The following is a 15,151-nucleotide window of genomic DNA, read 5'->3' as shown; positions in this document are numbered from 1 at the left end:
GAGCAGTCCATTTTTTTTTATATTTCAGCGTGAAAAAAATAAGAGTTAGCTCCGCCTGATATATCTTAACATTAACTGTGGCATTCTACTAAAATTAGCCGAAGTATGGAGCTTTAAAGTGTCCCCCCCCCTTGAAGTGATAACTGCTTCATAATTGAATTAAGTATTTGTTGACTAAGAGAGAATTAGAGAGTTCTACTATAAGAGTATTTACTGTAAGATTCTGTAACATTGAACTGTGTGAACCATTTTAATTATTCGGAAGAATGCAGAATTGACAGCTGGATGTCTGATGCTTAATGTTTTATGTTTGTTATGAATACCTAAACTAAGTTGATTGCTTAAGGCTCAAAGCTGTATAACTGAGAGGAGACCTCCACATAGCCTTTAAAGGAATGTGGAGAATCGACCAGGGCTTCTGACCTAATGTCCAATCCTCACCTTCTTGTGGTGCACCCTGTTGGGTATCTACTTTGATACTGAACGAACGAGGATGGGCTGGCAATTTGGGATTTAGCCGACCAAACTGTATTCTTATTGGTTAAACCAAAATAAAAAATGATGGTACAACATGACAAAATTTCATTCCGGATGGGGCGTCGCCCGGTTAAACAAGGCCCCCGTTGTTTTCGCCAGGGAACCAGGGCGAACAGCGAAAAGTCAGCTACTGGAACAAATCTGAAAACAAACCCCAACTCAACATCACCAGAGTTAAAGATCGGTACTATCAACGTAAGAAGCCTGAATGGCATAGAAATGGAGCTAGCTGAGGAATTAGATAAGTACCAGATCGACATAATAGGGGTGACTGAAACAAAAAAGACCAAAACTGGTGAGATCTTTCTGAGCAATAAATACAAAATGTTATATTCAGGCAATGACAATCAAGGAAAAGAAGGAGTAGCCATAGTATTCAACACAAAATACGAGGCTAATCTTCTTGAATGGCAGTCAGTCTCAAGTAGAGTAATGTGGGCAAATATGAGAATGGGGAACTGGACAATGAGACTTATTTGTGCCTATGGTCCCACAGAAGGTTCTACTAAGGTAGAAGTGGAGGAATTTTTTGTGGCTTTAGAAAAAGCAACTGACACAATGAAAAGGGAAAAGTTGGTCCTTGTTGGGGATCTAAATAGTAGAGTAGGAAATGATTGTGAGACATACAAAAATATTTTGGGAAAATTTGGAGAAAAGAGCAAAGCTAATAATAATGGCAAATATCTGTTGGATTTCTGCTCAGGCCATGGACTGGTTATTACTAACACCATGTTCCAACATAAAAATGTGCACAAATTCACATGGAGAGAAGAGGCTAGGAATAAGAAAAGTCTCATTGACTGTGTTATTGTTGATAGTGATGTTTTCTCCCTGGTGCAGGACACCAGAGTGTACAAAGGATTTTAAATTGGAAGTGATCATTATTTAGTCTTGAGCAGGATAAAATTGAATTTCATAGTAAAAAGAATAACATGTAAGAAGTTTTAAAGCGAATAAAAGTTGAGCAGATCTCAGATGTGAACTGTAGACTAAAATACAGAAATATTATTGAAAAGAAAATGAAAGAGTTTGAGAATGGGAATCAAACCTTGGAGATTCAGTGGCAAACTCTGAAGGAAACATTGATTGATTCTGCCAGAGAGGCATGTGGTGAGGTTGTGTGCAAGGATAAAAAAATCAAAACTCCCTGGTGGACACAGGAAGTTAAAGAGGCAGTGAAGGAAAAGAAGAAAGCATATCAAAAGTTCCTGGCAAATAAGTCAGCTTTTACTCTTACAGAATACAGAGACAAATGTAAGAAAGCTAAACAGTGTGTAAAACTAGCTAAACAAAAGTCATGGGAGGACTTTGGCAAGAATATAGAAAATAAATATCAAGAAGGTGGCAAAATATTCTGGAGGTTGTTGAAGAAGCTTAGGAATGGAGGAAAGAGTGCTGTAAAAGGAATTAGAGATGATAAAGGTGAAATGAAAACAGGAGAAAAAGATATCCTTGAAGTATGGAGTAATTACTTTGAAAAACTGCTAAATGAAACAAGCAGTGATGACAGCACAGTGATAAAAAACACTGACCAGGCATGCAGTCAGGAATACATATCCATACTTGAAGTAGAAAAAGCCATCAAAGGCTTGACATGTGGAAAGGCAGCAGGAGTAGATGATATTCGACCAGAAATGCTGAAGTATGGTGGTATAAGAGTCTTACAGTGGCTGCACTGCATAGTTCAGAAAGCCTGGACAGAGGGACGAATTCCCGATGATTGGAGTAGAGCTCTCATAGTACCCATATATAAAAAGGGAAATAAAACTGAATGTGAGAATTACAGAGGTATTTCCTTACTGAGTGTTCCTGGCAAGATCTATGCAAGTATACTTGAGAAACGGTTGAGAAGAATTGTGGAAGAAAAGCTTGGTGAAGAACAAAGCTGGATTCAGGCCAAACAGAGGCTGTCAGGATCAGATCTTCATTTTACGACAAATAGTCGAGAAAGCATGGGAATATAACAAAGATCTGTATTTAAGTTTTGTCGATTTGGAAAAGGCATATGACAAGGTGACAAGAGAGAAGCTATTCAATACGCTGCAGTTATATGGTGTCAATGGGACATTATATCAAGCAATACTTAGTCTTTATTTGAGTTGTGAGTCAGCAGTTAGAATTGAAGGAAGTACAGGAAGATGGTTTAATGTTAAATCTGGTGTGAGACAAGGATGTACATTATCCCCTCTGTTATTCATTATCTATATGGATCACATTATGAAGGAATGTGGTATTAAACCTAATATCAAAATTGGAGATGTTAATGTCAGCTCTTTGCTTTATGGGGATGATGTTATACTTCTAGATAAATCCGCTACAAGTCTGCAAGATTCTCTGACTAAATTGAATAGCTGTTGTAATAGATATGGTATGAAGGTCAGTAATAAAAAGACAAAGACAATGAAAATAGGCAGAATCATTGAAAATGTCAACTGTGTTGTGAATGGAGAACCTGTGGAACAAGTAAAACATTTCAGCTACTTAGGCACAATTTTTACTGAAGATGGTAAACTAAATATAGAAATAGACAACAGAATCAGCAAAGCTGGTATCGTGGGATATATATATATACGAAGTGCTTTTTTAGAATGGAAATTGATCTTCATTTTAACGCAGTTTGGTATCACTCTTGTGTCCCGACATCGTTTTAAAAAGGCCAGCCTATTTATTTGCCTAGATAGTCGTAGTTTTGACTTACCGTATTGCTTGGATTTGCGTGCTAGTTCTTCTCCATGGATGATTAGAATACGTGTGTAGAGGCTTAAGTGCTGTGAGGACATCATGTTGGAGGCTTAATGGATTTTTTTACAACACTCAAAAAGAATTAAAATAGAATTTAATACTTCCTATATTTCGTCCTAGTCACTAGGACATCTACAAAATCCACAAACCCAATTCCCAACTCAGGCCTATAGTAGATGCTACCAATGCACCTTGCTATAGACTATCTAAACAGCTGGCCAACTCTCTGATCCCCTCTCACCGGAAGGTCCCCTTCCTACATAAAAAACTCGACCCACTTTAAAGCCCTCACAGAAAATTTAACCTTGAAGAAGACAGACATATTGGTAAGCTTTGATATCTCCTCTTTGTTTACCAATATTCCCTTAATTGACACCTTATCTCTCTTAGAAAACGTTTTTCCCTCTGACATCTTAGATCTCTTTTCCTTTGCCATTAACTCTGGGTATTTCTCTTGGAACAACAAAATTTACAAGCAGATAGAAGGAACTGCCATCGGTTCCCCCCCTCTCACCCCCCCTTGCCAATTTCTATATGGAAGATTTCGAAAAACGAGCCATAGACTCAGCCCCACTCAAACCTTCTATCTGGCTAAGATATGTAGATGATGTGTTCTCTATTTGGCCTCATGGCCCAGACACGTTAGACTCCTTCCTCAGTCATTTCAATAGTCTACATCCAAGAATCCAGTTCACTATGGAAAAGGAAAAGAACAATTGTTTACCCTTCCTAGACACCTTAGTCACATGCCTGCCTAATGATACACTTACCTTCACCGTATACAGAAAACCCACACACACAGGCAGATACATTCATAAACTCTCCCACCACCACCCCTCTCAACAATATGGCATTATTAAAACTCTTACCAAGAGAGCCCACAATCTTTGTTCCAGTGGAACCGCCCTCACTAATGAGCTTAACCACATACACAGCACTTTCCCCTCCAATGGCTACAGCGATCACAGTATCAAAAAAATAATCAACTCCTCCCCCATTCCCCTTCCTTCTCGTCAACAAGATTTTAAAAATGCCATCACCATACCCTACATCCGTGGCACATCTGAAAAAATAGCCAAGATACTAAAACAGTACAATCTACACACAGCATATAAGCCCCACCGTAAACTGGCTACCCTTATCCGTTCTACGAAAGATCAGCTCCCTCCTCTCTCTCTGCCTGGAGTTTACAAAGTACCCTGTTCCTGTAAGCTGGCGTACTTTGGACAGACAGGCAGATCAGCATCCATCCGTCTAGAGGAACACAAGTCTTACATCTTCAAACACAACTATGGCCATTTAGGCTTGGCTGACCATGTTTTGGACACCACCCACAGAGTATCATGGAAGAAAACCACCATGCTCCACCACAGCAAATTCAAGAAAGAGAGACTTTGCTTAGAAGCAGCAGCAGCTCTCAAAAACCAACCAAATCTCAATAAATATGGTTGCATTATGCTTCCTAAGATTTGGGAAACACTCATCACCAGAGTTCCCACTTTACATTCCAGGCCACCTACTACTGCCCTTAGAGGGCGCTCTACCTAGATAGGACTTTAGTGTCACCCACGTGGTTGAGCTTAGTATTGTTTGTTATTTGTGCATATGTTGCATTAATTGTTTTTGTAATCTCCGTAGATGATCCTAGTGACTAGGACGAAATATAGGAAGTATTAAATTCTATTTTAATTCTTTTTGAGTGTTGTAAAAAAATCCATTAAGCCTCCAACATGATTAGGAAAGAACTTGACATTGTCAGCATCCAGGAATGCGTTAGCAGAGCTAATCTCAGATGATATGGTCACTTAAATAGAATGGGAGAGGAAAGATTAGCAAAACAAGTGTTCTCTGCCAGGTTGGCAGGAAAACGACCCAGAGGAAGACCAAGATATAGGTGGATTGATACAGTACAAAGTGCCTTAGACGATAGAAATATAAGATCTGATAATGTTGGAGTCTTGACAAGTAACAGATTGATTTGGAGGAAAATTGTAGATAGGAAGTTAGTAATGATGTAATTTTTTCATATAGTACTGTCATATCCTGTACACCCCTTGAGGGTATATGGCAGGAATTTGATGATGATGATGATGATGATGAACTAAGTTGATTTGCATTATCTTGTTTTCAAAGTTATACTTATTGTACATGTTATATAACCCTGTATTAAATGTTTAGTTTTTGTTGATTCTAATTTGGTGTTTGCCTGATTCTCCTTCATTGCACCCGTCATAAAAAATATCGGACCTTGCGGAAGCCTTAAATGATAATATTAACCTCGGCCTGTATAAAGTGAGAGTGAAAAAGTTAATTGATGATTGATTCTTCTATATTATATAGACTAGTTTGAATATAGGGTGGCGCAGGATAATATAAATTTCTCTATATTCAGATCAGTATCATTTAGCATCTAACAAATAAAAATGGATAATTTAAATAAGAATAATGAACCAACAAGATGGCAGATTCAAAGCCAGGATGTACGATCCAACAACAACCTAAACTAGCCATAGAAATATCCCACTACAAGAAGACAACCTGGTGAAGCGTTTGTAACATTCAACAGCAACTGAAGGAAATCATATTATAACAATCAGAACTGTACAAATCTAGAAGAATATTAATACATGAGGACTTTAGCAGTTTATTGAAGTTGTATTTTTTTTATTTATTATTATTTTTTTTAATAATTTTTTTTTGTTTTATTTTATTTTATTAATCACTAGAGATCAGGCTAGGGAAAAGGATTAATTAACTACGTAGATTTAGTTTACCGTTATAGCTAGAGCACGCAGCTTGGTTCCTTATACACTTGTATCCTTCCGATGATGACCTCGATACAGAGGACGAAACGTCAAGTTTTATTTTATTAGTAATTAATAAAATAATCTATTCAACACGTGTGTTTTTGTGTCCCTAAATTTATAAATATGACTACATGATTAAGTTTACATTATTCCTAATCTCCTATCAACAATTTCCTTCAAATCAATCTATTACTTGTGAGCACTCCATTGTCATATCTAACACTTCATGCTTCAAAGGCACTTCTGCCCGAATCAATCCACCTAGACATTGGTCTTCCCCTAGGTCTCTTTCCTGACAACATTTTGTGGATTCAGTGCTTTCAACAATCAATATGTTACTGTGATTTTTTTAATGCATTCCGAAAGAAAAATCAGAGTAACATGGATATATCATCATCAATTTCCTGATATGTATCCCTAAGGGGGATGTTCAGGTTACTATGACAGCACTACATGATTAAGTTTACATTATTCTTAATCTCCTATCAACAATTTTCCTTCAAATCAATCTATTACTTGTGAGCACTCCAATATTGTCATATCTAACACTTTGTGCTTCTAAGCCACTAATGACCGAATCAATCCACCTAGACCTTGGTCTTCCCCAGGGTCTCTTTCCTGACATCTTGGCATTCAAGACCTGTTTTGCTAACCTTTCTTCACTCATTCTATTTAAGTGGCCATACCACCTTAGATTAATTCTGCTGACACTTTCTTGAATTCTAATAATGTTAAGTTCATTCCTAATATCTCCATTTTAAATATGATTCTGCCACTGATGCCATCAGCTCACTTGCCTAATTTTTCTCAGAACCCTCATATCTGTGGTCTCTAGTCTTTCATAAAGTGCTTTATTTCTGAACCCAACTCTCAGATCCATAACTTAAAACTAGCTTAAACACTGTTTTGTATACTGCTAGTTTGGTGTTTTGGCTAATTTCTCTCTTATTCCATATAAATTTATTCAGCTGGCTACCCACCGTACCAGCTTTGCTTATTCTGTTGTCTATTACAAGATTTAATCTGCCATCTTTACCAAAAACTGTTCCTATATAGCTGAAATATTTTACTTGTTCATAGAACAAGGCTATCCATTCAGAATGCAGCTGAAGTGTTCTACGCGCTGCCTATTCGCAAAGCTTTGGAATTCATTTTATTGCTGATTTTCATCAAAAATTTGTCATCGTCATCAAATTCCTGACATGTACCCTCAAGGGGTGTACAGGATATAATAGTACTACATGAAAAATAGATAATCTTTGTGTATTTTAGTCTACAGTTCACATCTGAGAGCTGCTCAACTTTTATTTGCTTTAAAACTTTCTTACATGTTACTCTTTTCAATATGAAATTCAATTTCATCCTGCTCAAGACTAAATAGTGATCACTTCCAATTTCAAATCCTCTGTACACTCTAGTGTCCTGCACCAGGGAGAAAACATCACTATCAACAATAACATAGTCAATGAGACTTTTCTTATTCCTTGCCTCTTCTCTCCATGTGGATTTGTGCACATTTTTATGTTGGAACATGGTGTTAGTAATAACCAGTCCATGTCCTGAGCAGAAATTCAACAGATATTTGCCATTATTATTAGCTTCGTTCTTTTCTCCAAATTTTCCCATAAATATTTTTCTATGTCTGACAATCATTTCCTACTCTGCTATTTAGATCCCCAAATTTACCAAATCTAGGATCAAATTTTCCTTTTTCATTGTGTCAGTTGCTTTCTCTAAAGCATCAAAAAATTCCTCCACTTCTACCTTAGTAGAACCTTCTGTGGAACCATAGGCACAAATAAGTCTCATTGTCCAATTCCCCATTCTCATATTTGCCCACATCGCTCTACTTGAGACTGCCTGCCATTCAAGAAGATTATCCTCGTATTTTGTGTATACTATGGCTACTCCTTCTTTTCCTTGATTGTCATTGCCTGAATATAACATTTTGTATTTATTGCTAAGAAACATCTCACCAGTTTTTGTCTTTTTTGTTTCAGTCACCCTATTATGTCGATCTGGTACTTATCTAATTCCTCAGCTAGCTCCATTTCTTCTATTCAGGCTCCTTATGTTGATAGTACCGATCTTTAACTCTGGTGATGTTGAGTTGGGATGTGCTTTCAGATTTGTTCCAGTAGCTGACTTTTCGTTGTTCGCCCTGGTTCCCTGGAGAAAATAAAGGGGGTCTTGTTTAACCAGGCAACGCCCCAGACGGCATGAAATTTTGTTATGTTGTACCATCATTTTGTATTTTGGTTTAAGTCAATAAGAATACAATTTGGTCAGCTAAATCCCAAATTGCCAGCCCATCCTCGTTCATTCAGTATCCAGGTAATTACCTGGCAGGTTGCACCACGAGAAGGTGAGGACTGAACATTAGGTCAGCAGCCCTGGTCGGTTCTCCGCATTCCATTAAAGGCTATGTGTAGGTCTCCTCTCAGTTATACAGCTTTGACCTTTAAGCACACTAAAGTGCTTAAGCACTCCAAAATTTGTTGCAGCAGTTATTCAATTTAGTCAGTGAATCCTAGAGACTTGCACTAAATGTGTTTAGGAGGACATCATCATCTGCATAAAGTTGAGAACTAAGTTTGACATATCCAATTCTAATATTAGGTTTGATGCCACTTTCTTTCATAATGATCCACATAGATGAAGAATAAGAGTGGAGATAATGTGCATCCTTGTCTTACCCTTGATTTTACAGTAAACCATCTTCCTATAATTCCTTCAGTTCTAACTGAAGGAATTAGAACAAACTGCTGAGAACTTAAATATAGACTGTATATTGCTCTGTATAATGTTCCATTCACCCCATATAATTGTAGTGTTTTGAAAAGATTGTCTCTGGGCATCTTGTAGTATGCTTTTTCCAGATCTATAAAACTTAAGTACAGATCCTTTTTTCATGATTTCTCAACAATTTGTCAAAGTGAAAATATGATCTTGACAACCTGTATTTGACCAGAATCCAGCTTGTTCTTCTTCAAGCTTCTCTTCCAGAATCTTTCTCAACCCCTTTTCAAATATGCTTGCATAAATCTTATCTGGAACACTTTTAGAGAAATTCCTCTATAATTCTCACATTCAATTTTATTCCATTTTTTTTTTGTTTAGATGGATACTATGAGCTCTATTCAAGTCATCTGGAATTTGATTCTGACCACTCCCTCAGAATTATGCGGTGTAGCCACTGCAAAACTTTTATACCTACATACCTAAGCATTTCTGGTCAAATATCTACTCCAGCTGTCTTTCCACATTTCAAGTTTTTGAGTGGTTTTTCTACTTCATGCATTGATATGTACTCCACTTTGCATTCCTATTGAAAATATTCTAGTATGGTTCTGTCACTGCTTGGTTCATTTAACAGTCCTTCAAAGTAATTACTCTGGCCATCTAGGATATCCTTATCTTCAGTTTTCATGTCACTTTTATCATCTTTGATTCCTTTTACAGTTGGAGGCTATTGGCTTCACCAATAGCCTCCAAAACATTTTGCCACAGTCCTGATATTTATTTTCAGTATTCTTACCAAAGTCTTCCCATGACTTTTTTTTAGCTACCTTTACACACAGCTTAGCTCTCTTACATTTTTCTCTGTATTCTTTTAGGGCATCTGTCGAATTATTTGCTAGGAACTTTTGGTATGCTTTCTTCTTTTCCAGGACTGCCTCTAACTTCTTGTGTCCACCATGGTGTTTTAATTTTTCCATCCTTGCAGACAACTTCACATACCTCCCTAGCTGAATCAATGTCTTCCTCAGGAGTCTATGAAGCCATAGACTCCAAGGTCTGGTTCTTGTTTTCAATATGTTTAATTTTTTCTTCAATAATGTTTGTATAACTGAGTCTACAATTTACTTAAAAAGTTGCTCAAATTTAATTATTTTTAAAACTTCCTTACATACTGTTCCTTTCAAATGTGATATCCATTTTAATCCTGCTTAGTTCTAAATAATAGTCACTTCCAATTTCAAATTCTCTATACACTCTTGTATCTTGAATGAGCATGATGATATCACTATCAACAATGATGTAGTCAACGAGGCTTTCCTATTTCTTGTGTCTTCTCCCCATGTGAACTTCTGCACATCTTTATGTTGAAACATGGTGTTAGTAATGCTAACACCATGTTTCAACTCTGCTCTGGATACTAGTCTGTATCCAGAGCAGAAGTTCAATGAATACTTGCCAATATTATTAGCTTTGTCCTTTTCTCCAAATTTTCCCAAAATGTTCTTATATGCCTGGTGGGGATTCATTCGTACTCTGCTGTTCGGATCTCCAACAAAGACCAATTTTTTTATTATCTTTATGTCAGTCACTTGTTCTAATGATTCAAAAAAATTCCTCCACTTCTTCCTTGGAAGAATTTTCTATGGGACTATAGGCAGAAATAACTGAACTGTCAGGTCTGTAACATCACCCCTCCATATATTTCATACTCTTAGCCTCCACTCCACACTAGACAGCTTCAAACGCACTGTTACATGGAATATGTCTATTATTGCTTTCATGACTTTATATTTTAACTGGACTAAAATCATCCAATATCAGTGGTAGTACCCCATCCTTCTAAAGTTGCAGTTACTACTTTTGTTCCTGCTACTTGTGATATTTGTATATAAACATGTTATCTCCTGACTTTTCATATACTTACATCTACAGTCTGCTTAGCCCAGACTGTAGATGTAAGTATATGAAAAGTATCTTCAACAGATTCACAACCATGCTCACTGACATTCATATTATTGTCACATTTGCATAACTTCGCTGAACTTACACACACACACACACACACACACTGTTCCTCCCAGGATCTTTTCAAGTGCAGGCCATCCATCCCTCTTATACAAGTATTTTCTGTCATCAAACCGCCCTTCACACATCCAAAAACTTGCGCCTATTTCTTCACTGACATTCGTATTTCAAGAAATTTGATGTACTCTTGCACACCAAATCATCTGGTAGGATAACTTGGTAATAGATTAAACAGTTTTCTCTCTCTCTCTCTCTCTCACACACACACACACACACACACACACACACTTCTTTCTTCCTTCCTTCCTTCAGAAATCCTTTCATATACTCTCTTTCATATTCTATCACTACTTATGAGTGTGGTCTGAAAAGTTCTTGGCCTCAATCATAGATGGCAAAAGTATCGGCATGATTTTTTTTTTCTAAGTTGGTACATCTGTCATAAGCATCCATGTGAAATGCAAGTCATTCTATTAAGTAGCTTGTTTTATACGTCTAAAGCAAAAGTGTTGTCTGTATCCCTTGAAATGAAAATTGAGTATCGTGCAGTTATAAAATTTTTTGTAAAAGAAAGTTTAATGTCAAAGAAATTCATTCTAAGTTCATAAAAGTTTATGGGCACTCCTCTCCTTCATTTTTGACAATTAAGAATGGGCTTCCGAGTTTAAACATGTTCGTACCAGCCTTGAAGATGATCCACGTGAAAGATGTCCAAAAATTGTAACAACACCAGAAATCATTGATCAAGTGCACAATATGGTATTGGATGACTGGCGAGTCAAAGTGCGTGAAATTGCTGAGACTAGAGGCATTTCAAAAGAACGTGTAGGATATATTTTGCATGAAGAATTGCAAATGAAAAAGATTTGTGCAAGATGGGTTCCATGCTTGCTCACAGCAGATCAAAAATGCACTGGCATGAAAATCTCTGAACAGTGCTTGGAGCGTTTTAACAAGAATAAAACTGATTTTGTGCATCGATTTATTACTATGGATGAGACTTAGATTCATCGTTACACACTAGAATCCAAACAGCAGTGAACAGGGCAGAAGCCAGTTATTTAGCAGCAAAGAAGACAATGTCCAGAAGCCAGTTATTTAGCAGCAAAGAAGACAATGTCCGTTCCATCAGCAAGAAAGGTCACGGCATCGGTGTTTTGGGATGCTAAAGGTATTTTGTTTATTAATTATCTTGAAAAGGGTAAAGCAATAACTGGAGAATGTTATTCCGATCTTTTAACCATACTAGATGAAAAAAGTCATGACAAAAGACCCGGTTTGCAGAAGAAAAAAATCATCCTTCATCAGGACAATGCACCTGCCTACAAAGGTGTTTTGGCAATGGGAAAATTAAAGGATCTGCACTATGAATTGTTGGAACATCCACCCTATTCCCCAGATTTGACTCCCACTGACTTCTATCTCTTCCTCGCTGGTCAGCGTTTTTCTTCGAATCAAGAGGTGATTGCAGTTGTAGAGGAGTATTTTGCAGATCTTACTGAGAACCACTACATGGACGGGATAATGGTGCTGGAACATCACTGGAATAAATGTATTAGTCTTAAGGGAGATTATGTTTAAAAATAAAAATAATTTTGAAATTATAAATTCGTTTTTTCATTGTTAGGCAGAGAACGTTTCAGACCATCCTCGTAAATCATTTCAACAAGCACCAGCATCTCTTACTTTTCTTCCGCTTGACTGCATTTGTCACATCCTTACTTTTTGATCCAAAATTCAGTGGTTCTATATCAATAGTTCTCTTTCTATATAACTGGATATCTATTTCTGTAAATTATAGTTTAAAAGCAAATCTGTCATTTTCATTTGACAACTGAATATTTTTTATTGGAATAGAAAAAAAATCAATAATATATACTTACTCTTGCATCAGGAACAATTACAATTGAATTTGAACTTCTGTTTTCTTTATTCTCCTCCTCTTCATCACAATTTATTATTTTTTCTTTATCTTCATATTTTTCTTCACTATCCTCTACATCATCTTCCTCCTCCACTTCCTCTTCATCTTCAACTTCTTCTTCTTCTTCATCTACTTCTTCATCATCACTAAAATATGTGAAAATGTTTACTGAATTATTAAAAGAAGGACTTCAGATAGTCAATGGCACTCTCCCATCCCTCTTTAATATTTTTAGGAATTTTTGAGAAGATAGCAAATATTGCACCTATAGGGTGATCATAAAGTCAAGCAACCCAAAAATAACACATCTGTTTTGAGGTTAATTACAAGCATATGAAAAATGAAACAGCTACAAATACAGATTATAATCAGAACTTTACAACAAAAGAAGAATAGGAACTTCATTATAACATATGTAGGAAATAGCTACCTCCTTCATGAATATAAACTCGTGCTCTTTTTTTACCAGGTTTGATGACACCTTGTTAAGCACATCTGCACACTGATGTTTTTGAACACTGTTGAAATGTTAATTTTTAGTTCATCCAGTGTGTGAGGATTATTCCAATAGACAACACCTTTGAGATACCCCCAAAGGAAAAAATCTGGTGGTGATAAATCTGGTGATCTTGAAGGTCAAAATTCTTTCGAGATGAGATGGTCACCAAAAATTTCTTGCAAAAAATGTACGGTACTATTCAATGTGTGGCACATGGCACTGTCTTGCTGGAACCAACAATGGCATTTACTGACATCAAGGAGTGCCATGAACTGTCTGATGATGTCTTGACAGACGGAACTATTCACCGTCGTTTTAAAGAAAATGGGTTCCACTATACGATGGCGTGATATCATGTAACTCCAATTTTTTGAGAATGTAAAACTTTTTCATGAAATGACATTGAATTGGTGGATTTCAGGCACTGTCACTGAAGAAACCTGTAGCAAGCATCTCTATGCCATGTTCTTCAAAGAACAAGTGTAACCATCTGCAGAAGATTATTCATTAGCCTTTATCTGATTCCTTCAGTTCATGGACTGAATGCACACAATATAGATGAAGGTGTAACCATCTCGCAGCTTTCTGAGCACTACTGTATGACATTGTGATTGCATGGCAAGTTCATGGCACTCCTTGATGTCAGTAAATGCCATTGTTGGTTCCAGCAAGACAGGATTTTTGTTGGGGACTGCTGCAGTACTCTCTTCACTTCATCCATTTTATCATCAATCAAAATGGAGGATCATCTGGAGCAATTCCTATCTGCAACAGATCCAGTTTACCGAAAACGCTCCACTAATCTTGTTATCGTCAACTTCTGAGAACTACTGAACCAGGATATTTCTCACGAAATTCCTCAGTGAGAAATTCCTACATGAGTAAGAATGATTAGTGAAATAACTTTACAAAATGAAAATCTGTTGCGGCTGGGAAAAAGACATTTCACTTCCACAATGAACAAAGCTACACTGAGAACAACCTGTATACGTCACAGAGAACTAGATGTCTCCAAAAGTTTGTAATATAGGACATCTAGTGGCATAAGGAATAAGCCAAGTGGGGGAAAAAAAAAAAAACTTCCATAAACTCATTTTTAATCCAGAGCATTTTAGTAATAAAGTGTGACACCCTTTGGCAACTTTTATAGGTAAATATGACTTCTCCATTAATTTCACCTCAGTATCACCACCTCTGGTCTGGCTACCACTGATGAGACCTCAATAAAGGTCAAAACCAGTCAGGGTAGTGGCTCTTCTCTTAATGCATATCATTGTATATGTCTGCAAGGAGATGTGCTTTGCATTATGGGAGATGCCAAGGCAAGTGATGAGAACATACCACCTTTAACACGAGTTGCCCCAGTCCTGAAAGTACTTCAGGCGCAAACTTTGTTTGTTAACACTTGGATAAAGGATAAAACTCAATATTTAATTAGTAGCATAGCCAAGTTAAAAAAAAAAAAAAAAACTTCCATAAGGCATCAGGAATGATTATAATGATTTGGAAACAATTGGTACAAATTCAAACTTTTGGTTGCGTGACTTTACGATACCCTATAACATCTCCATTATTACAAAATGTATCTTCAGCTCAAATTTATTTTATCGACTGCCTCCATATCATAGATTAAAGAATGACATGACATGTGCTTTTTGAGAGGAAAAGAACAGAGTTCAATTGTTGCCACCAAGTTAGAAATCTTTATATGGGCTAACTCATCATTCAGATGAAGGGTGAGTTAGCCAATTTCATGCAGAGGTATCAAAGTTCTCCTCCCCTTCCCACCATACAGGCAAATCAGCTAGAGTAGGGGGGTCTCAACCTGTGGTACACAAACCCGAGTTTCCAGGTGAAAAAATTCCCTATTTCCGT

The 15,151-nt window shown here is 36.9% G+C and overlaps 1 protein-coding gene across 1 annotated transcript in view; it reads right to left on the bottom strand.

The window, feature by feature from the left end:
* The window catches only part of LOC150107426 (ran GTPase-activating protein 1-like), a 295,507-nt gene that overhangs the window by 158,349 nt on the left and 122,007 nt on the right, over positions 1-15,151 (bottom strand). The window contains exon 10 of the mRNA XM_090391286.1: positions 12,737-12,923. Within this exon, the coding sequence (XP_090247412.1) occupies positions 12,737-12,923 (187 nt within the window). The remainder of the gene's footprint in view (positions 1-12,736; positions 12,924-15,151) is intronic.

Source organism: Typopeltis vanoorti, chromosome 4 (genome assembly GCF_054136105.1).
Source record: "Typopeltis vanoorti isolate ZY-2024b chromosome 4, IOZ_Tvanoo_1.0, whole genome shotgun sequence".
NCBI classification, from domain to species: Eukaryota; Metazoa; Arthropoda; class Arachnida; order Uropygi; family Thelyphonidae; genus Typopeltis; species Typopeltis vanoorti.
Note: the sequence above shows the minus strand (reverse complement) of the source record. Positions and strands in the feature narration are given on the sequence as shown.